This window comes from Bos mutus, chromosome 6 (assembly GCF_027580195.1).
Source record: "Bos mutus isolate GX-2022 chromosome 6, NWIPB_WYAK_1.1, whole genome shotgun sequence".
Taxonomy (NCBI): Eukaryota; Metazoa; Chordata; class Mammalia; order Artiodactyla; family Bovidae; genus Bos; species Bos mutus.
In genome coordinates, this window is record NC_091622.1 from 57,370,214 (window position 1) to 57,395,190 (window position 24,977).

Consider the following 24,977-nt stretch of genomic DNA (forward strand, 5'->3'; position numbering starts at 1 on the left):
AAAAAAAAACCCCTGCCTCAGATTCATGTTGATGTATGGCAGAAACTAACATAAAATTGTAAAGCAATTATCTGTCAATTAATAAATAAAAATGTTGTTTTAAATATTATTGAAGAAACATTAAAAAAAACCTACCTCAGAGTGTTGTTAACATTAAATGTTACTAAATGTAAAGTACTGAAGACATACAGTATTTGTTTATTATTGTCATAAAGAAGACAAGTTTAGCAGCTCTGTAGAAGCCTGTATACTGGCCCCTGCTTAGCTATGTCTCCTACCTGCTTTCCCAATAAACTCCCAGTCCAGATGGGGGATGTGCTGTGGAATGGGTGGGGGACTGACATCATTGCCCCTGTGGTCTGAATAGGAATTCGTGGTTTGGTGGGAGTAAGGCTGTCAGCTTTAGTCCTTCTTAGAATGCTCAGTTACGTTTCTTTTCTTCTATTGATCCCCCACCTCCAGTTTGGTGATTCAGGTAGAATTCTTCCTAATGGACCTGTAAGCTGAAAAAGGTAGGAAGTAGTAACTGTCTTCATATATTTGAGAAGATGCCATGTGAAAAAGGTAGATTTATTCTGTTCAGCCCCAGGCAGCAGAAACATGAGCAAGGGTAGACGTTATCAATACTTAAAGGAGGTTTGGCTCCAAGTAAGAAAGAACTGGCTTCAGCAATATGTGAACCGTGAACTTCCAGATGTTCAAGCTGGTTTTAGAAAAGGCAGAAGAACCAGAGATCAAATTGCCAACATCTGCTGGATCATCGAAAAAGCAAGAGAGTTCCAGAAAAATATCTATTTCTGCTTTATTGACTATGCCAAAGCCTTTGACTGTGTGGATCACAATAAACTTTGGAAAATTCTGAAAGAGATGGGAATACCAGCCCACCTGACCTGCCTCTTGAGAAACCAATATGCTGGTCAGGAAACAACGGTTAAAACTGGACATGGAACGACAGACTAGTTCCAAATAGGAAAAGGAGTACGGCAAGGCTGTATATTGTCACCCTGCTTATTTAACTTGTATACAGAGTGCATCATGAGAAACGCTGGGCTGGAAGAAGCACAAGCTGGAATCAAGATTGTCGGGAGAAATATCAATAAGCTCAGATATGCAGATGACACCACCCTTATGGCAGAAAGTGAAGAGGAACTAAAAAGCCTCTTGATGAAAGTGAAAGAGGAGAGTGAAAAAGTTGGCTTAAAGCTTAACATTCAGAAAACGAAGATCATGGCATCTGGTCCTATCACTTCATGGGAAATAGATGGGGAAACAGTGGAAACAGTGTCAGACTTTATTTTTCTGGGCTCCAAAATCACTGCAGATGGTGACTGCAGCCATGAAATTAAAAGATGCTTACTCCTTGGAAGGAAGGTTATGACCAACCTAGATAGCATATTCAAAAGCAGAGACATTACTTTGCCAACAAAGGTCTGTCTAGTCAAGGCTATGGTTTTTCCACTGGTCATGTATGGGTGTGAGAGTTGGACTGTGAAGAAAGCTGAGCGCCAAAGAATTGATGCTTTTGAACTGTGGTGTTGGAGAAGACTCTTGAGAGTCCCTTGGACTGCAAGGAGATCCAACCAGTCCATTCTGAAGGAGATCAGCCCTGGGTGTTCTTTGGAAGGAATGATGCTAAAGCTGAAGCTCCAGTACTTTGGCCACCTCATACAAAGTGTTGACTCATTGGATAAGACTCTGATGCTGGGAGGGATTGGGGGCAGGAGGAGAAGGGGACGACAGAGGATGAGATGGCTGGATGGCATCACTGACTCAATGGACATGAGTCTGAGTGAACTCCGGGAGTTGGTGATGGACAGGGAGGCCTGGTGTGCTGCAATTCATGGGGTCACAAAGAGTCGGACACGACTGAACGACTGAACTGAACTGAAGAAGGAACTATCCTCTGAGAGCCTCTCCTAGTTTAGGTGAAGTTTTGTTGAGATCTAATCCTGCCAGACACTAGGAATTCTAACACACAGTTCTTGCCTTTGACATGTTTATAGTTAATAGGGTAGCTATGGAGATGGATAGGATTGGATAAGTGTAGTATATTTTAGCAGTAGAGCCAACAAAATCCATCGGGGATGAAGGAATAAGAGGAATCAGGGATGCCTCCTGGGTATATAGCTTTTTCCTTGATAAGAAAGCTGGGGTGGGGGTAGGAGCGGACCAGTCTTCACCTTGGACCTGTTAAGCTGGCTGCAGGCGTCTCAGTGGTGGTGATAAGCAGGCAGCCTTGCTGTGAGACAGGAGACACGTAGCTATAACTCACTAACGTGCTCTTAAATTGTCTGTTCTAGCCTCTGAGAATGATTTGCTGAACAAGCGCCTAAAGCTTGATTATGAAGAAATCACTCCCTGTCTTAAAGAAGTGACTACAGTGTGGGAAAAGATACTTAGCACTCCAGGAAGATCAAAAATTAAGTTTGACATGGAAAAAATGCACTCGGCTGTTGGCCAAGGTAAGCCTAACTGGGAATCAGTCCAGTTGGCCTCACCCCTCATTGATGACTGGGGAGAAGTATGGAATAAAAAAAATTTTTTAGGTTCAATTTCAGTGGCCATCTCTCTCCTATTTATCATATCTTTACCTGATCTATTTCCAGATGTCTTCATCACAATTTCTCTTAAATTACCATTTGTCTACTTTACAATTTCTCTTAAATTAATTAAGGAAACAGGAAGAAGAAAAAGGTACACCTAAGGGCATAGTTGCCTACAAGCTGTATAGTGATGTGATGATACAGAGTTAAATAGTAAACTGACAACAAGTTGTGTACCTTCTGTCTGGGTGCTCTCCGCAGGTCACAGTGTCCAGCCCAGACTTCAGGCAGGTAGACTTGGGTTGGGATTGTGCTTCTACCAGTTACTTTGCAGAGTGATCTTAGGCAAATGGCTTAACCTCTCTGAGCCTCACTTTACACGTGTGAGATGTGGGTGACGACAGTGGCTGTTGTGAGGAGCCACTGCAGGTGTGTGTTCTGCTGAAAGGCTGTGGAGTGTGGGGAGCCTGTGTTTTCCATGTGATCTGCTGACTGGGTGCTGGTCTGGACAGTTGCTTATCCAAGGTAAGTGCAGAACTTGAGACTCGGCATCTAGAAACTTCCCCCATGATTTGACAGTGATCCTAGTGGAAAAAAGTGGTCTTGTATATTTTGTCAGTCTTATTTTTTTCCCATTGCTAATTCACTGTATTTTATCAAAGTATCAGTCTGTAAGGATTGGAACATTTAAAAAGAAAAAACTGGTCCTTCATTGGAACATTTCAAAAGAAAAAACTGGAGGTAGTTTGACTTCCATTTTAGAGCTTAGAATCAATAGATTCTTCTTCAATGATTGTTAGTATTCAAGTAACACAGAACTATGTATTTTAAAATGTGTGTTAATATCTGTGGGCAAGATGGGAAGTTTCCTGAGTCTAACCTAGTTCTAGTGCTCCTGAAGTCTTGGCAGTCTGGGCGTGAATAACCAGGTGGTTAGAATAAGGGTGGTAAATTTTATCTTCCGGCTGCGTCAGCAATTCAGTAAACCAAGTTGCACGTGCATTATTTATCTCTGCGAGTAAATGGAGCAAAGCAGCTTTTCTACTATGGTCTCTCTATTAGGTATTATCTAACCTTTATCTGAGTTTTGATAGCTTAAGTTTTAGTAATAATATATGAGTTACCACTAGTTATAACTTTCCCCTTTATATGGTTAAGGAGACTTGGACCTAGAGATGTTGAGTTATGGGCCCAGGACCACAGAGTAGGTTGCATCCCAGGCTGCTAGAGTTCTCTCCACCATTGATGCTACCCAGGGTTGAACTAGGCCTTGGCCGTGCTGTCGTGGGTGCTGAGGACTCGGGTCCTGTATCGGCCACAGTGGCCTGTGGCAGTTGTCCTAATCTTTCTGGCCTCTGGCTTCCAGAATGAGAGGTGTGGACCCCACAGAGGATCTCACAGCTTTCTTCTAGGTCTTATATTCTTTGTGCAGCAATGGTTGCTGGAGGCTTACCATTGCACCAGCTAGCCCCAGATCGCCATTTTGAAAAAAGAAACCAGAGAAAAGAATGAGTCCAGTCTTTCCCTTTGCACTGTTGACTAGATGAAAGTCTTCAGGTGGCTTTACTTTTGCGTAGGTAAATTGCACGGTTCTGTGACAGCAGTCCAAATGTTTGAGCCTCTTAGGAGCCTGGCACCTGGACATATAGTGGTTTTCATCATGCATTTATAAGAGGAACCAAATAGAAGTACTTTAGGTACTTGGTCAGGAAGAGCCCCTGGAGAAGGGCATGGCAACCCACTCCAGTATTCTTGCCTGGAAAATTCCATGGACAGAGGAACCGGGTGTGCTACAGTCCATGGGGTTGCAAAGAGTCAGACACGACTGAACTCAGCACAGTATCCAGAACCTACATGATGAAGCTGACGATAGAGGATTGGACAGTTTATACTGAGGTGAGCTGCCACATCACTTTCTGTGCCAGGAATATTGTATCACTAATTGTAAAAGGATTATTACTATTCCTTTTACTAATTGTAAAAGGAAGTTGTTATTTGTCAGTTGTTCAGCTGGTTTCAACATATGAGATCTAACACCTCTAAACAGATAACCACAGTCCATCTCCTAACTCAGAGTTATTATAAAAAGAGATCAAATCAGAACTTCACCTTGAATCTTTGAGGTAGAGGCCAAGTCACTTACAAACCCTTGAAATAAAAACATGCCTTGTGTGGGTAACAAGGCCTTTCTTCTTGATGATCTAAAGACCCCTAAGTGGCAGAAGTAGAGAGATTTATAAATGTCCCAAGTTAAAGTTGGATCAGGATGGTGGGATTTTAGGGTGTCAACTTGGTATGAGGAAGAATTATAGGGAATTTTAAATAATTCAAAGTTTACTTTGGGTTTAAATGATTTCTCCAAAGGTGGCAAGGTAGAGTTTTAGAACCTGGGCCACAGTTTTCTAGGAGTGGCATTGCAGAGAGGCCAAGAGGCTTCCTGAGCAGCTGGCGATGTGAGATAGGTGCAGTCCCTGCTTACTTTTGCCCCAGCACTGCCACGTGTAGAAACCCATTCTAGAAATTAATCAGTAAACATATATGGCAGTGGGAAGAGTGTTGACTGTGGCATCATTTAATGACCGAAAAACCCAACCACATGGCCACACCCACATCATATTCCTTGAAAATAGCACAGTAGATTTGTATTAACTGATGTAAAAGATGTCTGAGGTCAGTTGAGTGAGAAAGGACAGCGTGGCCTCATGTGCTGCTCTGTGTCTCCGTCACTGTACGTGGCGTGTTTGCAGACACCCGAGTTACAGCGAGGATGGCCATGTATCCGGGTTGCCCAGCATGCTCTTGCTTTTCCACCTGTCCAAGTACAGTAATTGATAGCCTTCCTCCCCTTCACTGTCAGAAGCTTCCTGCTTTGGGTGGTGAATTGCGTGTTACCTCTAGTAAGGGGTGGTTTTTCACTTTCTTCTTTATATCTCTTTATTTTCAGAAGATTGTCCCCCCCCCCATATAAGTAATGAGCAGTAAAGGCAGTAAAACTGTAAAAGTATTTAATACGGAGGGAGGGAGGCCTCCTGCCTGTAGGCCTGGTCCACTGCCGGGGTTCTCTCTGGGGTCAGGAGTGGAGGCAAAACCGAGCCTCCTCGGTTTTGGGGCAGGGTGTTGAAGATCATTCTTACCAAAAACATTGGCACCAGTTTGCATGACCCTTCGTTTCTAAATCATACAATGTGAGCTTTCCCTTAAACTCCAGAGTCTGTGGCACTGTCAGTGACAGCCAATGCTTGTTTCCTCCCCCAAATAAAAGTTTGATAAGATAATGGGAATGATTTAGTACTAAGGGGAAATTGGTCCTCTCATAACTTGGCATATTTCCCAGTTTGACAGGAATATTTTGTTGAAAGCCCCACTATTAATCATTTAACATGCTGACTCTTTTTTCAGCCTACATTTACTTCTAATATGGTCTGAAATATGAGGTTTGTATGTGTCTATACTCACCTCTCCCCTTGAGAAACATCTGAGCAGGAATAGTAGGGAGAAAAGAAATAGAATAATATAAAAAGCCAGGTAACAGAATGCATTAGTTTTCTGTTGCCGCCATAACACTTGATAACAAAATTCGTGGCTAAAACAACAGAAAGTCTTCTCTCATGTTGGAAGCCAGATGTCTGAAGCCGCGTGGGCAGGCCGTGCCCGGCCTCTTCAGGCTCCTGGTGGCCGTCAGCACTGCTCGTCTGTGGCCACAACGCTTGTCTCTGCCTCCATGGATGTGGCACCTCCTCCTCTTGTCTTCTAAAGATATTGTCATTGGATATAGGGACCACCTGGGTAATGATCACCCAGGATGATCTCATTTCAAGGTCTTTGCCTAACTTAATTATATCTGCAAAGACCCTTTTCCCGAATAAGGTAACACTCAGAGCTTCTGGTGATCAGGATGTGGACATACCTTTTTGGAGTTCACCATTCAACCTGCTTCACAGGGTCATCCAGTTAACTCTTGAGATAAACATTCAGAGGGTAGGATGTGGTCACAAGTGTGGTCATGTTTTTCTTCCACTGTGTAAAACCAAATCACTGACTATAAAGTCTTTCCAGGAGATGGCTGAGCAGTGCTTTCTAAAGAGTTCCTGTGGGTCTGTTATAAATGAAATTGACTCTCTGGTTCAGATCCACAAATGATGATTTTATTATTAATTGCCAGATAGGAACATAAAATATTCTCCCCATTATCCTTGTGAGTAGCAGCTTGTCCAGCAGTGAGGACTTCAAGAGAAAATGGTGGTTACTGTCCCTGGGCTGCCACCAACCCACTGGGGCATCTCTGCTCAGCAGGGGGCCTCTCTTTCCTCCTCCTCACCATGTGGGATATCATCGCGTTCCCCACAGCAGGTTGTGGGGATGACGTGAAGTGTGTGGACCAGCGACAGCACCTGGTCACCTCCTGGGGAGGATTAACTGCTGCTCTTGCCTGGAGTAGCACTGCTCTGAGAGAAGGCTTAGCAGACTGGCGAGTAGCCTTCCTGGGTAGGTCCCTGAGGGGCAGGGAAGGCTACACAGTCCTCACATGCTTTTTCTGGATGGAAAAATTAATCCCTGAGTCAGAGGCTCCCTTTCTCTGGCGACCTCTCCTTTCAGGAATGAGAAGGGTTTGGTGTCTTATCCTGCTATTTTCTTGGTCTTCCCATTTCCACATCTGGGCCTTGAAACAGCGGAGTCATGAACACAAGAATTTGATTCAAAACAGTCACTTTTTCTAATGAGCCCTCATTGACTTTAAGAGAACTTCTGTTAGATAGCATTTTAGCAACACTCTGAGTATTCAGCTCAGTCACATCTAAAATATTAGGAAGAGGCTCCTAGGTAATTTTTCTTGCTTTCAGGTCCACATTGAATGCCTACCAGGGCACGTTCATGCCGACTATCCCCTGTCTAGCATCTGACCGCTTCCTCCAGCCCACCCTTGCAGAAAGATGTCCAGTCAGTATTCCAGAATCTCAGCTTTGATTCAGCTACTCCTTCCCCGGCTTCAAAGCATTCGGTGATTCCTTTCAGCTGCCACATAAAGTGCAGGTTTCCTGCTCTCAGTTTGACCTCTAGTGAAGCCCTGTCTAGCCTGACTGCCACCTGCCTGCTCCTCCCACACATGCGCCGTGTCTTCGGAGGTCCGGGCAAACACTAGCAGTTCCCTTCCTCTGACTTGACTTCTCTCTTCTTTCGCTCTTGAGTCTTAGCACCAGTGAAGGAATCCAGGAAACCTTCATCTCCTTCATCCAAACTCACTAGTTTGCTTCTGTCCCTTCTCTGAGATCACGTTTTGCAGTGTCGTTTCACATGCTTGCAGTTACTTCCTGAGGACATTGTTAATTGGTACTAGTTAGGGATTTTCATGTCTTTCATCAGTTTATTGCAGAGTTTGGCACAGTCCAAACAGAGTCCAAACACAGTACACACATACTTGGAAGGTAGGAGGGTGTCGGGGAGGTAAGGGAAGAATGGCAGCGGGCGTGGAGGAAGGAAGGGACCAAATAGGACAGAATTTTGGTTGTTTTATTTCCATTTCTGTGCCGTTAATTCACAGTGGAACAAGAAGCTGAATCAGTAGAGTGAGACATACCTCATTTCATCACTTAGTTGTATTCTGTACCTGAAGTCTGTCTTTTTCCCACCCCTCGTCTTGAAGGTGTGCCGCGACACCACCGGGGTGAAATCTGGAAATTCTTGGCGGAGCAGTACCACCTGAAGCACCCGTTTCCCTGCAAACAGCAGCCCAAGGACACGCCCTACAAAGAGCTCTTAAAGCAGCTCACCTCCCAGCAGCACGCCATTCTCATCGACCTTGGTAAGCCTGCAGTCAACGTGACACGGAGATGGAAGCCGTACTCACTCGGAAAACCTGAAGAGACCGTCCGAGTTATTGAGCGGTCTGCCTTTAGGTTTAGCAGTCACAATTTACTGCTAAGATTTTCAAGTAAAAAAGCCCTGAAGTCATCACAAATGTCTTCTCAGGTATAAAAACCTCCCCCTGTGCCTGGTGGCTTGTTCGCTCTGCGGCGAGGCAAGCAGCCACTGTGCAGGCCCTGGTTTCCCCCAAGCTCCAGTTCAGTGACTTGGAGGTTGATAGGAGGGGTTATAGTCAACCAAACACACAGCCTGGAAACGCAAGTGTCAGAGCCGAGGCTATGTTTAGTTATAGGAGCTACCCTAGTCTCTGTGGTTTACAAACAGAATTTATTAGAAAAATTTAGAAAAAAAAATCTCGAAAGCAATTTGTGAGACCCCCCACTTTACCGGGTCATCCAGTTAACTCTGAGATAAACATTCAGAGGGTAGGATGTGGTCACAGTAAGTGTGGTTGTGTATTTACCAAATCACTGACTATACTGTAAGCATTTCCAGGAGACAGCTGAGCAGTGCATCCGTCCTGCCTCTGCTTCCCCCTGGGGCCTCTGTCCCCGCGGGCAGCAGGGCTCCTGGGGAACTCCTTGGCCTCCAGGCCCAGCTGCTTCTAGAGTACATGGTCCTGCTTCTGAAACATTTACTCTGTGTGCTGTTGCTCTGGGGCTCCCCAGGCTGGGTCAGGGGTCCCATCAAGGCCTGACTCACAGATTCCTTAGCACAGCGGCCAGGGGAAGGCAGGACCTTTCCCTCCAGTTGACATGAACTGGGCTGGGCAATACCGAGGCTTCTCTATCCAACAGCACTGCAGTTCATCAGGGTCGGCTTCATAAATGTTCCCCTTCAGGCCTAAGTCTGAATGTTATCTCTGAGACTGTCCCCGAGATAGCCTCTTCTCCCACCTTCAGGCTGGGTCAGGTGCCTCTGCCTTTGTCTTACCCTCTATACTCTGCTCAGCAGACTTATTTAGTATTATTACAGTTACCATTATTATTAAAGTTAATACTTAGCTTTCCCTTGGATGTTGGGTGAAGTTACTTAAACTGCTTCCTTCAGTCCTCACAGTGCAATCAGGGACATATCCTTCCTCCTGCCCTTGTGTGGAGTTGAGGACGCTGAAATGCGGAGAGGTTAGGTGACCTGCCCACATAGCAGAGCTGGTGCGCCGCTGAGCGCTGGGGCTGCAGGCCTCTGCTCCTGGCCCGCACTGCGCTCAGCTAGGTGGCAGTGCCTTTTTATTGCCTTTCTCCCCAGTGGGCTGCAGGCCTCCCGCTGTGGGCTAGTCTGGGGCCATTGGCCATTGTACCCCAGCCCCTTGGACAGAGCCTATCGCATAGTAGATACTCAGTTAAGTCTCTTGATGTTGACTGAAGCATGGTGCTGGCCTCCCAATCTCCCGTGACCCTCACCGCAGCCTTGGGAAATTGGCCCTGAACCCTCTCTAAGAGATGAGGACAGTTTCCAAGGCACAGAGAGGTCAAGTGCTGAGCACGGTCACACAGCTGCCTGCCAGGACCTAAACCCGCTCTGGCTCTGGGCTGCAATGGGTCCCTCCATCCCTCAGGCCCTCTGCCCAGGAGCCCCACACACTCCTAGGAGCCCCATGCTAGCTGGGCGGAGGGTGATGCTGACGGGCCGTGATTGTAACTTGGGGACAGTGAGCGTGCAAGGCCTGGGGCAGGAGCCCATTTGGTCCACTGACCCCAAGGAAGCAGTTCTGTAAATTGGCAGTAACTGTGTTTGCTAATGCGATGAGTAACAGAAAACATGACATCATATTCCTATCATGTGAAATGAAGAAAAAAATAAATTTGGGGTAGGAGGTTGAAAGGGAGGAGGGAGTACACAGACGTCTCTGTGTCTCCACCCCGCCCCCTCTCCCCCCCACCCCCCACACCACTCTGGAAGGGAGGAGCCGTCCTGATTCTTGAATGTTCTTTTCCCTCAGATCCCTTCAGTGAATACCCTTCTCCTTGTTCTGTGGATGCTACACAGTTACTTTTCTGCAGAGGGGAGAAAAGGCTGGATCAGCATGAGGGCGGGGCTCTTCCCCCGGGGAGTGTTTGCACAGTCCCCCTTGACACCTCCCTTCCCAGGGCCCGTGGCTGCCTTTCCTCTAGTTGGCAGAGGGTCTGCACAAGCGAGCCAGAATCTAGGCCTTTTCTCCAGGGCAGGGCTAGGCTGCACTCTCACGGTCTCTCTCCTCCCTCCCTGCCCATCTCCCACCCTCACCCTTTGCACCCTGGAAGACTAGCTGCACCCGCCCCCACTCCCCTCCTGATGATAGTGTGGCCTCGTCTCTCCACCTCACTTCTTTCCCATCACAGCCCCCAGTTTGGATGCCCCTCAGTACCCCCCAAGGCCCCAGAGAACCTGTTTCCAACAGTGCATTTCCCTGGTAACGGTAACATCGGTGCGTCTCTCCAGGCTTCCTCCAGGGCCAGCCTCCCCTCTTCCCTTAGATCTGGAGAAGCGAAGTGTTGGCCCAGACCCAGTGGAGGCCCGGGTGCCCTGCTGCCTGGCCGGCTCTGCTGGGTTCAGGGAGGCCACGCCTAGAGGTTCCTCCAGACTGTCCATTGGTCCCCCCTCACTTCTCACAACGTGGTATTTGCCAAGTCAGTTGTTTTGTCTACACTTCTTATTTTGTCTGCACTGTGGCTCATTCAAGGCCCAAGAAAGGTGTGTGGAGCAGCAGAGCAAAAACAAATCATGTTTCAGTTTTTCTTTAAAAGTAACATCCATATCTTGGCCAAGAGAACAGAATGCTTGTTGGTTGGAAGTATTTTGGCTTTGCAAGGATTTTTGTTTTTTTAGCTTTTTGCTTTATTTTCTGAAATTAGCTATTAATCTAATCAGTCTTTGCAACATTTTTTTCCTTTCAAGAGTGAGAATAATAGACTTTGTATTGAATGGTGACAGAAATTGAGATGGGTGGGTGGCATCACTGACTCAATGGACTTGAGTTTGAGCAAACTCTAGGAGATAGTGAAGGACAGGGAAGCGTGGTGTGCTGCAGTCCATGGGGTTGTTACAGAATCTGGAGTTGCAAAACACTCCTCTTGAGGACACTCAGACTAGTGGAGTACAGTTTATAACACCAGTGGGTCCAAGGGCAATTGGTTCCCAATAAGGACCCAGTGATTTCGGAGGACTTGGTTTTATACCCCCTGCTACTTGACTGGTTCAGTTCAGTGGCTCAGTTGTGTCTGACTCTTTGTGACTGCATGGACTGTAGCACACCAGGCTTCCCTGTCCATCACCAACTCCAGGAGCTTGCTCAAACTCACGTCCATCAAGTCGGTGATGCCATCCAACCATCTCATCCTCTGTTGTCCCCTTCTCCTTCCGCCTTCAATCTTTCCCAGCATCAGGGTCTTTTCCAAGGAGTCAGTTCTTCACGTCAGGTGGCCAGAGTATTGGAGCTTCAGCTTCAGCCTCAGTCCTTCCAATGAATATTCAGGACTGATCTCCTTCAGAATGGACTGGTTGGATCTCCTTGCAGTCCAAGGGACTCTCAAGAGTCTTCTCCAACACCACAGTTCAAAAACATCAATTCTTTGGCACTCAGCTTTCTTTATAGTCCAACTCTCACATCCATACATGACTACTGGAAAAACCATAGCTTTGACTAGACGGACCTTTGTTGGCAAAGTAATGTCTCTGCTTTTTAATATGCTATCTAGGTGGGTCATAGCTTTTCTTCCAAAGAGCAAGTATCTTTTAATTTCATGGCTGCAGTCTCCATCTACAGTGATTTTGAAGCCCCCCAAAATAAAGTCTGTCACTGTTTGCATTGTTTCCCCATCTATTTGCCATGAAATGATGGGCCCGGATGCCATGATCTTCGTTTTTGCATGTTGAGTTTTAAGCCACAACATGACTGGTTACACGTTAGTCGTTAGTTTTACAACGTGCAGGTGCGGAAGAATTAACAATTACAACATGCAGGTGCAGGTGCTGTCGTTAATCTGAGACAGCCTGACCTTTACTTCCAGTTTCTGTTTGCCATCTGTGCTGCTGCTGCTAAGTCGCTTCAGTCGTGTCCGACTCTGTGTGACCCCACAGACGGCAGCCCACCAAGCTCCCCCATCCCTGGGATTCTCCAGGCAAGAACACTGGAGTGGGTTGCCATTTCCTTCTCCGGTGCATGAAAGTGAAAAGTGAAAGTGAAGTCACTCAGTCGTGTCCAACTCTTAGTGACCCCATGGACTGCAGCCCACCAGGCTCCTCCATCCATGGGATTTTCCAGGCAAGAGTACTGGAGTGGGGTGCCATTGCCCCATGCCATCTGTGAGGCAGGGGTTTAATCCCTCTTGGCCCTCTTCCCAGTGGCCCCAACATTTCCCCCTCTTGATGCTCATCTTATCTTTAACTAAGGATGGGTATTGGTCATGGGTCATTATTGTGCCCAGGGACAATGTAGCTGTAGCAAAGCTGTCAGTCTAGAGGTTACACACTGAGTTATACATTGGAGAATTCAAGGCCTAAATAATACAGTGATTAACAGAATAATCACAAAAAGATTTTTCCACCAATCACCTTTGATCCAAGAAAATACTGATGACCAAAAAGGAGGATTACCATTAGACATAGCTTTTACCTCAAATGTCACCTCATGGCCTTAATTAATTTGGTTAGAGTCCAGGCTACACCAAGAAAGAATCGACAGGTTGTGAGTTCAAAGGAAGAAACGTTTCTCGTTGTCTCAAGAACGACCAGAGGGGGCTAAAGTTCCCTCTGTGCAAGGGAGACACTCACCAAGGAAGTCCACCCATCACCAACAAAGGTGTGGCCCCACAAACCCAACAGTTAAAAGTAGTATAGAAGTTCCCATACGAGTGGGCCCAGGACAGGAACACATTATCCTGAGTTTGTAGTCCTGGTAAGGTCGTCATGCCGAACAGGAGAGCGTCTGCTGCTCCCAATCCTTTACCCATACTAAATCTTCTGGTGAGTATGGGTGTACATTAGTGCCAAGAGAAAATGGAGTTCTCTCCTGAACATAGAGGGTGATGTCATGGATCACCTTCCCTAACTGTTCTAGATGCCGAGATATCTCCATCCTTCCTCTTTGTAATAAATTTCCCTTTACTTCCCAAATAACTGGGGGAAGCCTCCCAAATATTATCTCATAGGGGGAATACCAATGTGACTAGGGGGTCATCCTGACCCTCGTTAACACTCATGGCAGCATGTCCATCCAGGGGGTGCCAGTTTTGTGCATCCATTTTGCCAAAGTCACCTTGATAGTCTGGTTCATTCTCTCAACCATTGCGGAGCTTTGTGGCCTCTACGCTGTATGTAGTTTCTTTGCAAACCATTTGGGGTAACTCAGCCACAAATGCTGGTCCATTATCTGATCCTATACTCAGAGGGAACCCAAATCTAGGAATGATGTCTCTCAGCATACATTGGGCCACTTCCTTTGCTTCAGTCTTGGTGGGGTAAGCTTCCACCCATCTCGTAAAAGTACATACCATTCAGTTCAGTTCAGTTCAGTCGCTCAGTTGTGTCCGACTCCTTGTGACCCCATGAATCGCACCACACCAGGCCTCCCTGTCCATCACCAACTCCCAGAGTTCACCCAAACTCATGTCCATCGAGTCGGTGATGCCATCCAGCTATCTCATCCTCTGTCATCCCCTTCTCCTCCTCCCCCAATCCCTCCCAGTATCAGACTCTTTTCCAATGAGTCAACTCTTCGCATGAGGTGGCCAAAGTATTGGAGTTTCAGCTTTAGCATCATTCCTTCCAAAGAAAACCCAGGGTTGATCTCCTTCAGAATGGACTGGTTGGATCTCCTTGCAGTCCAAGGGACTCTCAAGAGTCTTCTCCAACACCACAGTTCAAAAGCATCAATTCTTCGGCATTCAGCTTTCTTCACAGTCCAACTCTCACATCTATACATGACCACTGGAAAAACCATAGCCTTGAGTAGACGGACCTTGGTTGGCAAAGTAATGTCTCTGCTTTTGAATATGCTTTCTAGGTTGGTCATAACTTCCTTCCAAGGAGTAAGCGTCTTTTTATTTCATGGCTGCAGTCACCATCTGCAGTGATTTTGGAGCCCAGAAAAATAAAGTCTGACACTGTTTCCACTGTTTCCCCATCTATTTCCCATGAAGTGATGGGACCAGATGCCATGATCTTTGTTTTCTGAATGTTGAGCTTTAAGCCAACTTTTTCACTCTCCTCTTTCACTTTCATCAAGAGGCTTTTTAGTTCCTCTTCACTTTCTGCCATAAGGGTGGTGTCATCTGCATATCTGAGGTTCTTGATATTTCTCCTGGCAATCTTGATTCCAGCTTGTGCTTCCTCCAGTCCAGCGTTTCTCATGATGTACTCTGCATATAAGTTAAACAGGGTGACAATATACAGCCTTGACGTTCTCCTTTTCCTATTTGGAACCAGTCTGTTGTTCCATGTCCAGTTCTAACTGTACATACCATTACCAGCAAATATTTGTATCCTCGGCATGGCTTTACCTCGGTGAAGTCCACTTCTAGATGTTCAAATGGAGGGGTCCTCTTTAATTGTATTCCAGGAGGCACGGTCTCCTTGGGAGCTGCGTTATTTTTGGCACTGGTTATTTTTGTCATAGGTTATGCATCGGAGGCTTACATCTGCACACAAGGCTGTTAGACGTGGTATGACAAAATAGCGGTCTAAAATCTCGCAAGTCTTTGTTTTTCTGAAATGGATGGATTGATGGAAATCCGTAACCAGTTGAAATGCCTACCTAGAGGGGTCGAAAAGTCTCCCATCTGAGAGTTTCCACCATACGTCCTCCCACAGCATTCCCTGCTCAGTTCGTGCGCAGGTGGTTTCTTCCTTGCCATAGACTGGGGCCACTTGGGTGTTTAGTAGGCTAGACACCACAGGTGTTACCATAAGTTTGGTTACTATATTGTCCTGGGTGGCTGCTTGCTTTGCCATTCGATCGGCCGGACAGTTCCCTTTTGCCTGAGGTGTGTCTGCCCTTTGGTGGCCCCTAGAGGGTATTACTGCCCCTGCAGTGGATTCCCACACTGCTTACAACAGAGGCAGAGTTTCCTCTTTACTTTTTATCTCCTTGCCAGTTGCAGTTAATTTCCCCCTTTCATTATTTATGGCTCCGTGTACATGTAAGGTAGTGAAGGAATACCATGAGTCAGTATGTATATTTATTTACCTTCTTTCTTTTAGCCACTTTTAGGGCTCGTATAAGTGCCCAGAGCTCTGCTCGTTGAGCCCACCAGTGTGTGGGGAGTCACCCTGCCTTGACTACTGTATTCTTTGTGGTTACCACATCTTTAGTTTTCCTGTGTCCCGTCCCAGGCAGTTGGTCCCATCTGTGTTGTAAGTCTCAGTTGGTTGACTTAAGGGGACATCTCTGAGGTCCGGTAAGCTAGAAAAGACTTCCTCTAGCATCTCCTCACAGTCATGGTTGGGAGGGCCTTGGCTCATTGGCAGATAAGTTGCTGGGTGGTTGCACCTTTATGTGGGGACTTTCACAAAAAAGTTCTTGATTAGCTATTTGTGAAAAGCCAGGTATTCAGATCTGGCAAAACCCTACGGCTCCCAAAATTTCTCTTACTTGCATTTTGGTAGTAGGCTGGCTTGTCTGATTGATCACCTGTTTTCATTCTAAGCCCAAGGCACACCTGCTTTGCTTTATAACAAACCCCAGGAACTTTACTTCAGTCTGGCAGATCTGGGCCTTTTTCCATGATACTTGATATCCAGCCTGGCCCAGCAGGCCCAGGGGAGTCTTAGTTCCTTCCCAGCATTGAGAACAAGTCTCTGCCATCAGGAGTAGGTCATCCACTTGTAGGATCTGACACTTAGTAGCATCCGATGGGAAGGAGAGGAGATGTGTTGCCAGGGCTTCCCCAAATATCATAGGGGAATTTTAAATCCTTGTGGCAGCTGAGTCCAAGTCGGCTGGGTCTTCTGACGCGTCTTAGGGTCTTCCCATTAGAAAGCAAAAATTCTTTGGCTAATTGGAGCCACTCTTGTACAAAAGAAAGCACCTTTCAAGTCCAGACAGGTAAAATACTGGACATTAGGAGGCATTAGCAGAGTATAGGGGTTAGGGACATTTGGGTGTAAGGTCACTGTCGCCTCATTTACTAACCTCAAGTCCTGAACTTGCTGATACTCTTTTCCTCGTCCATCTTCACCGGGAGGATAGGGGTGTTCCGTGGTGATCGATGTTCCAGTACGCCTGCTACCTTCAGCCTGTCAATGAGGAGCTTGATTCCCTCCCTGACAGCCAGTGGTATAGAACATTGTTTTTTCCTTATGGGCTGGGCCCTCACCTTTAACTCTTATTACTGGATGGTGGTTTTTCGCTAGTCCAGGGGGGTTACTTTCAGCCCATACTTCAGGAAACAGCCTTGTTAGGGGTTCCGGGGTCCCCCCCTGCTGATGACTGATGCAGTGTCCATTCATCTTCCCTTGGTAGCAGCTGGCTGCTTATTGAGATCCGGCGGCCCAGCACAGCTGCCAGGAGAGCTATCTTTTGACAGGACCTTCTGCCACTCTCCTTTTGTTTTTGCTCGGCCTCTTTTATAGTTTCCTGATCCCGATTGACAAAAACCTTGTCAGCGATTTCTTTCATTTGGGTGCTGGTAAGATCCAAGAACCCCTCCATTTTTGGGAGTTTCCTTCTAATACCTGGATACGACTGGGTCACAAGGGTGGCATTTATGAGCCTTTGGTTTTCAGGGGTCTCTGGGTCAAAGGGGGTGTATCGTCAAACGGCCTCACACAGCCTTTCATAAAACTCTGTGGGAGTCCCGTCTGCCTTTTGGATCACGACGTTAGTCTTGGCCACGTTAGTAGGCTTGCGAGCCCCCTTCTTGAGGTCTTGTATAATGGCCATCTTATGCCGTTCCAAGGATTGCTTACCTCGGTCAGTATTGAAGTCCCAGTCTGGTCTTGTGTCAGGAGTGGCTTCTCGAGCCCCACTTTCAGGGTCCGGTTGGCCCCCTGGTGCGTTTCTCAGAGTCACTTACGTGCCTTTGTGAGGGTCCAGTGTCTCGTTTCCATTCTGAAGAGGGTGAGGAGAAGCTGGGCTGTGTCATCTACACTGGTTGGTAGATCCTGAAAATAGTCTCCATTAGATGAATCATACCTTGCGGCTTCTCAGAATAGGGAGGGGTGTGCCTTTTCAAGAGACCCGTGGTAGAGAACAGCTGATAGTAAAGAGCAGTGGGGCCAGGGTGGATGTGTCCATCTGGCCCCACCAGCCACGTGGACCTCCCTGAGAGGCATTTGCAAAACCTCTCTCTCTTAAGGTTCCTTTGTAGACCTCAGCCACCTCCAAACACTTGGCTCTCCCTTTTTCCCTCTTCTAAACAGGGGAAGGGTGGGTATAATGTTGGCACAGTAAGAGGGAGAGAAACCTCCTCCACTGGGGGAGGCGGAGAAGGAAAGTCTCCCTCCTCTCTTGCCCTCCCTCTTGTTCTGGGGGTCCCCTTCGTGTTCCGCAGTATGGAGGGGAAGGTGGGAGTTCCTCCTCCGAATCATAATATATTTCCTTTAACTTTTCTTGCTTGGGTTCTGCCTGCACCAGAAAAACCTTGCTTTCTCCTTTTCCAAGATAACATATCTGGGCCCAAGGGGGTTTGTGCAGTTAGTAGCCATGAGTCAATGTACAGGAACTGGTCTGGGTGGCTTGGCTGTCCGGTTACCACAGAGTACACAGCCTGAACTTTGTCCAATACTAGGGTTCCCTCTGAGAGCCACGTCACCCCAAAGGATGGCCAGTCTATCTCACAAAAGGTTTCAAGCTTGTCTGGGGTTAACTTTATACCATAGTCTCCTCCAAAGCCCTTTTGGAAGTTTTTAATCATGCATTCAGGAGCGGTTGGCTTGGATTCTCCGCTACCCATCCTACTTTTCACTTTCCTTCTATCACTTACAGCAAGTCCAACTTCTGTTTCGTCACTCTTTTGCCACAGTCTTGTTGTACCCCAGCCACCACCGATGTCTCCACTCAAAGGAGCACGACAACTGCCCCTTTACCTCGGCTATGACCTGGGTGCAAAGGGCCTTACCTACTAAGTCTTTCAGTGATAGTACCTCTCATGGTTCTCTGTCAGCAGCCAGCCAAATCCAATCAATTAAGGCTTCTACGTACTCCTCCTTGCACAAGTCTGATCCTGGCAAAATCCAGATCTATCTTATCACAGGCTGGTGCAGACAAATGTACATCCAGAGCTACATTCCCAGTCCGGTCCTAAACAATGTTTGGGAGGTCCCTGAATCCCTAAGAACAGGAGGGTATTGTGGCAAAGGGGACGGTCCCTTGGAAACCAGAAAATAAAAATTTGTGTTGACAAACAATCAGCACAGATTCAGTTATCAGAGTTTTAGTTATTTCAGTAAGTTTCCCACTGAGCCTAGGAGGACACAGCCACCTTAGACTCATCCAGCCCCAAGGGGTTGATCAGCTCCCTCCTTCCACTATTACAGGGGGACCTACCTGCGTGCTTCCCTTCTGTCGTCCACAGTCTCATGAAGTCTGCCTAGAAAGACAAGTCACTAAAACAAGAGCTGATCCGAGGGAGGAGACACCTTCCCCTTCCCAAGGCTCTCGTCCCAGCGAGTCACAGGCGGAGGCTCAATGGGCCTATCTCTCCAAGGGCTTCCCGGCCAACACACCAGAAATGTTGTAGAATCCAGAGTCGCAAAACACTCCTCAGAAGACACTTAAGACAGTGGAGTACAGTTTATTACGACAGTGGGTCCCCTCAGTGATTTCGGAGGACTCGGTTTTATATACCCCTGCTCTGCATGACTGGTTACACGTTAGTAATGTTTTACAACATGCAGGCACGGAAGAATTAACAATTACAACATGCAGGTTCAGGCGCTATTGTTAATCTGAGACAACCTGACCTTTACTTCCGATTTGTTTGCCGTCTGTGAGGAGGGGGTTTACTCCCTATTGCCCTCCTCCCAGTGGCCCCAACAGGGTCAGTAAGAGATGGACACGACTGAGTGACTGAACAACAATTGAATGGTCGGGCAGTGTTTTGCAGTTTGTAAACCATATTCACTAGCTTTGTTGAATTTCAGCTTTACACAACCCTGTATGAAGGTGTACATAATTTCCACTTCGGAGGTGATGTGCTTTGCCCAAGTTACGGGCTGCTGCTTATGGCAGAAAGTGCTAGAACCTTGGTCTTCTTAGTCTCTGTATCATGGCACCTCCAGGACACCGTTTGGCTCCTCTCTGTCTTGGCTGTGCCCGCTGTGGACCAGCACAGCTATGCCCTCCTCTGGTTAGGTGGAGGAACGTCATTCGAGTTGGCCCCACCCAGCCAGGAGAAAACAGCAGCAGGTGACCCTGAGCAAGCCACGCTGGGCCTTAGTTTGGGGGCTGCCCCACCCTCTCGGCCTGGCTGCAGCTACTGCAACTGTGCTGCCCTCAGGCAGTCCCAACCTTTCTCTTCCCTGGCTGTCCATCCTGGATGGACAACCTCTGCTGCCAGCATCCTGGCCTCTGGCTGTGCCTCCCGTCTAGTCGTGGCCACACGTGGCTGTGGGGGACACGGAGCAGCAAGCTGGAGAACCCCCCCCCCTCAGGCTCCACATCACCCTCCGCCCTGTCAGCTGCTCCTCTCCCAGGCATCCTGCCATCAGGGCTTCCCCAAGGAGGCTGTCCAGCCTTCCCCACGATCGGAGGCTTGGCCAGAGCAACACTGGACCAGGTCCAGAGATGGAGGGACACCACTGAATCAGAGGGCAGTGCTCCCGATTAGAGCAGTTTCCCGATGAGAAACTGCTCCTGATCACCCCCACATTGATCACTTGTTATTTTAATATCTGTTTTACAGGATGTCAGTAAAGTGGTGGCTTGCTTTACATACCCTGCAGAGGTCTGATGAGTCTTTCCATGACCACAGATAGCACTTTTTGATGGACTTGCAGAGACTGTCTTAACAGTGCTCCCTAAGCAGGTTTGGGCATGTCCAAGCTTCAGTGAGAGGCAAAGCACATATTCAAAGATCTATTTGAGTCAAGAAGCCAGCATGGCAGCTGTCATTGATTTGTGCTTCCACTTAACACATTTAAGATATAAAACCTGCCTGGTATCTAGAAGAAAAGGAGCTATAATCCAGGGGTTACACGAGAGAATTTTCTCTTTGTTTTTTTAGAACCCTTCAAGGTGAGGAGACAAACCTCTGAAATGAAGGATCAGCTGAGAGTATTGAAGATGCCCTACCATAGAAGGACAGGGAAGGGCTTCCCTCCTCCCCTGCCTGGCCTTGCTGCCAGGAGCTGCATGTAGTGTGCTTTGAGGAGTACACGGGGCTGTTCATGACCAGCAGAGGGATGCTGGTGGTGAGCACAACTTTCTGTTTCATCTTTGGGTTTAAGTCCCATGAGAAAAACTAAAAAACATTAATGGCAAAGGACAGGAAAGTACCTAGGATTTGTCCTGCGGCAATCTTTTTCCATAACACACCTTCCTGTCCACTTGGGGACTTCGCCTTAGGGAGGTCAGTTGAACGATCACAACTCAAGTCTTAATATCTTGCAACAGAAGCTGTACACATACACAAAAAGCTACATGCATTATTCCAAATGGTCTGCCATAGCCTCTTATAGCCAGAGCATATCATGATTTCATGTTTATTTGATCATTCTAAATATCCTGTTTAATCTCAAAATGATGTAACTAAATGTAGATGGTAAAGAAATAAAATGGGGTGACTTCCCTTGCTCTCTCTCAGTGATCTAACATCTCTCTATACCCTTCCAGCCAATCAGGGGTGTGCTGGCGATAGCCAGCTCCCCCAGACCCCTCAAAAGAAGCCCTGATGTCAACATTTATAGATTTCCTTGGTGTAAACATTCACTTTGGCTAATCTGAGCTACCAATTTGCTGTCATTGATCATGGGGTTGAGCAGAGATATGCACAGGCCTGTGGGAGCCAGTTCCAGCTCAGTCACTGGACTGAGACAGCTGGTTCTAAAAGTAATCTGCGTGCAGGAGAGCTCTGCCTTCTTAATCCCCCGCCCACCCATGCCGTTTGGTGGTGAGCCACAGATGCGTCTCAAGCATATATGGTGCATCCCCTCACTCTAGGAGCCTGTGTTCTAGCGGGGAAGCAGACACTGAACAACTGATGACTGAGTTTTTTTTTTTATTAAAATTGTGAGGCTTCATTCGAAGGGCATTTTTCCTCCAGTCATAACTCACATTCTGCTCCGAGTTAAATGCAGCACTGTGAGATCTCGGCATCACCGTTCTCAGCCAGGAGGGAGCCTCGGTGCTCACGTGGTTGTAAGGTTACTCTTCCTTCTGCGCATGAGGAAACCGAACTCCACAGTAAGATTGCTAGTTTGTCGGTACCCCTCCCTAGAGAGGCAGAAATCTCCAGGCTCTTTGTGAAAAAAAAATCAAAGGAAAGAAACTTGTCAACTCTTGCAGCCCAGTGCAGCCTGAGCAGCCTTGTGGGTGTCCTCTGTATGATCAAGCGGGATGTGGACACATGTCCTGTGTGTGCACTGCCCAGGGTTCACCTGCTGCAGATCAGCTACACATGTACGGTCTTTAGAAGATGAGAGAAGTTTTTTTCCCTCCCAGTGTTAGCAGAGGACCTTCTCAGTTAGGGCTGAAGGCTGCAGACCTCAGTTCTGGATTACATAGCTGTGATTATCCACAAACGTGTAACCTGGTCCCTGCCCTCTCCCTTTGCCTAGAGTGTGTGAGCCATGATATATATCTAGAGCAGTTGTTCCCAAGCTCTGGATCTCAGGATTCCTTCACTCTTAAGCACAACTGAGAAGCCCAAAGGGCCTTTTTGACATGGATCATTTCTATCAATATTTACCATGTTAGGTAAATACAGGAAGGCATTGTCTTCCCAAGTACAAGTTAATGTAAAACACGGGCTGCATTCATGTCGGCTGGACAGCCATTCCTCTCTCAGTCAGAAACCGGAGGCCTGACTCTCCCTGGGCCTGGGAGGGGCTCAGGACCTGTCTTGCTGTCTCAGGAAATGACACTTGAGAATCCCAAGGAACACACAGGAGCCCTGTTCAGGCTGGTGCAGACAGCTTTCCTTCATCAAGAACATCAGGGCTGGTCCCTAAGACTGCGACAGGGAAGATTTGGCTGATGGGACTAATAACTAAAGATCAGGAGGTGTGGGGGGCCCTTCTCTAATATGAGAAGGTGACTGATGAGCAAAAATGGTAACACTGACAGATCAAATTTTAAAATAATTAAACCTTTCCCGGTGTTCCTCTGGGAACACACAACTCCTGTGTGTTCTGCCACCCTTTCCTGTTGGAGACCCAAAGAGAGTTGGGGCTGGGTGCGGGCAGGGCAGGGCAGAGATACACTGTGCTCCCACTCCATGGAACCGGGGTGGGAAGAGCTGTTCCCAGGTTAACCCTGCAGCAGAGCGTGAGGCCAGGAGGGTAGGCGAGGATGGGAGCGTGTAGAACCCCATGGGGACCTGCTGATGGCTTTCCAGCAATGGGGTAATATGTGCAGGGCATGTTGGGGAAGGTTTGCTGCGGAGAGAGGTAGAGCAGCAGGAAAGATGAACACAGGACAGGAAATCAGAAAAGGTTATTGCTGTCCTCATAAATCATATTCTTGCCTGGGAAATCCCATGGAGTGTGATGGGCTACAGTCCATGGGGTTGCAGAGTCGGACACAACTGAGCGACTAACGCTTTCCCTTAAATTAAGTTCAGGTAAACCAATCTGGATTGATGAAATGCTTTCTCACAGAGCTGGGGAAGAACACTGGAATATATCTTCCTCCCTTTGCTGAAACTGAATAATCAAGGTGAATGTTTCCCTCGTGGCTTTGGTGCACTTCTGCCTTTGACGAGGCCATTAATTCTCACCTGGGTCCATGCGTGGCCCCAACTGAGCATCTCTTTCTTCAGGCACTTTTCTGCTCCCTGGAAACACACTTCCCCATCAGTCACATTCCAGAATGGGAGGGGGAGGTGGGATTTGACAGGTGTCAACCTCACAGGCCTCCAGAACAAAAGAAATCTTTACATTTTGTCTGAGTACCAGCTTTTTGTGAAAATCAGGATGTTGAGAGCATTTTATTTTAACCTCGTTTTGAGAGGCGACTGTTTTGTACAAAAGAAAATGCCTGCTGCTCCCCAGTGTGTATCAGAGTACTGCCTATGGTTTAAAAGTACAGTAAGTCGCCCATATACAAAGCTTCAAGTTATGAACTTTCAAAGATGCAGATGTGGATCTGGTTCAACCAAGGAACCAGAACCTGTACCATCAGTGTCAGCCATGAGTGAAATTGCAGCTTGCCCTCCTTCTCCTATTGCTGACGATCCTTTAGCTCTGCCATCCCCCACCTCCTCTCCCTCCTCCAGTCAGTAACTCTTCTTACCTGTTCACTCAATGCCAGCCCTTGTATGCCAGCTCTTATACTGTACTTTTCAAGGTACTGCACTGTTAGATTAAAAATGTTTGTGTTTTTGTTTATTATTTCTGTGAAAAGTTTATACACCTATTATAGTACAGCACTGTACAGCCGATAGTGTTAGTTGGGGACCTAGACTAACTTTGTTGGACTTACAAACAAATTGAACTTATGCACGCTCTCTCGAAATGGAACTCATCTGTATGTAGGCGACTTACTGTGTAGAAATGTGTGAGTTGTGTGAAGCACTTGCAGGGAAACAAGTAGTCTGGGGAGAGCTGATCAGGGCGTGGTGGGGCAGGGCGCTGGTGCTGGCATGGGATGCCGTAGAGAACCACAGGTCTCTGGAGAGCAGATACCTATTGAGAGGATGCACAGTTTTCTTTCTGTTATAGATTGAAATCCAAATATCTGCAGGCCTGAAGGTGGTTCTCATTTCTTTCACCTGAAAGCATGATTAATTGCTGATTTTTTAATTGCAAAGAACAAAAAGTTGTTCCAAGCACAACCAGCTGACTTTGTTTACAGAGCTGATTTATGACATGATCCCACTTGTAAAGGTCTGTTGCTTTAACTTGAAGCACATTGGATTTCTGGTTCAATAGACTTTCTTTTTAAAAACTTATAGCTAATGTGTTTTGTTTTTACAGGGCGAACCTTTCCAACACATCCGTACTACTCTGCTCAGCTAGGAGCAGGGCAGCTGTCACTTTACAACATCCTGAAGGCCTACTCGCTTCTAGACCAAGAAGTGGGCTATTGCCAAGGTCTCAGCTTTGTAGCAGGCATCCTGCTGCTTCATATGGGTGAAGAAGAGGCGTTTAACATGCTCAAGTTTCTGATGTTTGACATGGGACTGCGGAAACAATATCGGCCGGACATGATTATTTTACAGGTAGAAAGCCTTCCTTCTGCCTGTGATAAAGTTGAATGCTAAAATAAACATGTTTATGATCCCTTTCCAAGTGTATCTAAGGAAATTTCCCACCATCAGTTAACATTGTAGCATCTGTCACTGCTGAGAACTTACTCTGTGCTAGCCTTACACCAGGTGGTTCATACGCATTTATTTACCTCCTCCACCCTCAGGAAGGCAGTGTTGATCCCAGCTTATAACAGGAAAGCTAAGGCTCAGAAAAGTTACATAGTAAATAATCTGAGCAGGTCAC

General features: G+C 47.0%; 1 protein-coding gene across 1 annotated transcript in view; it reads left to right on the forward strand.

The window, feature by feature from the left end:
• TBC1D1 (TBC1 domain family member 1) overlaps positions 1–24,977 on the forward strand; it is a 225,209-nt gene that overhangs the window by 181,673 nt on the left and 18,559 nt on the right. Inside the window, 3 exon segments of the mRNA XM_070372259.1 lie at positions 2,301–2,462; positions 8,185–8,343; positions 24,459–24,703. Of these exon segments, the coding sequence (XP_070228360.1) occupies positions 2,301–2,462; positions 8,185–8,343; positions 24,459–24,703 (566 nt within the window).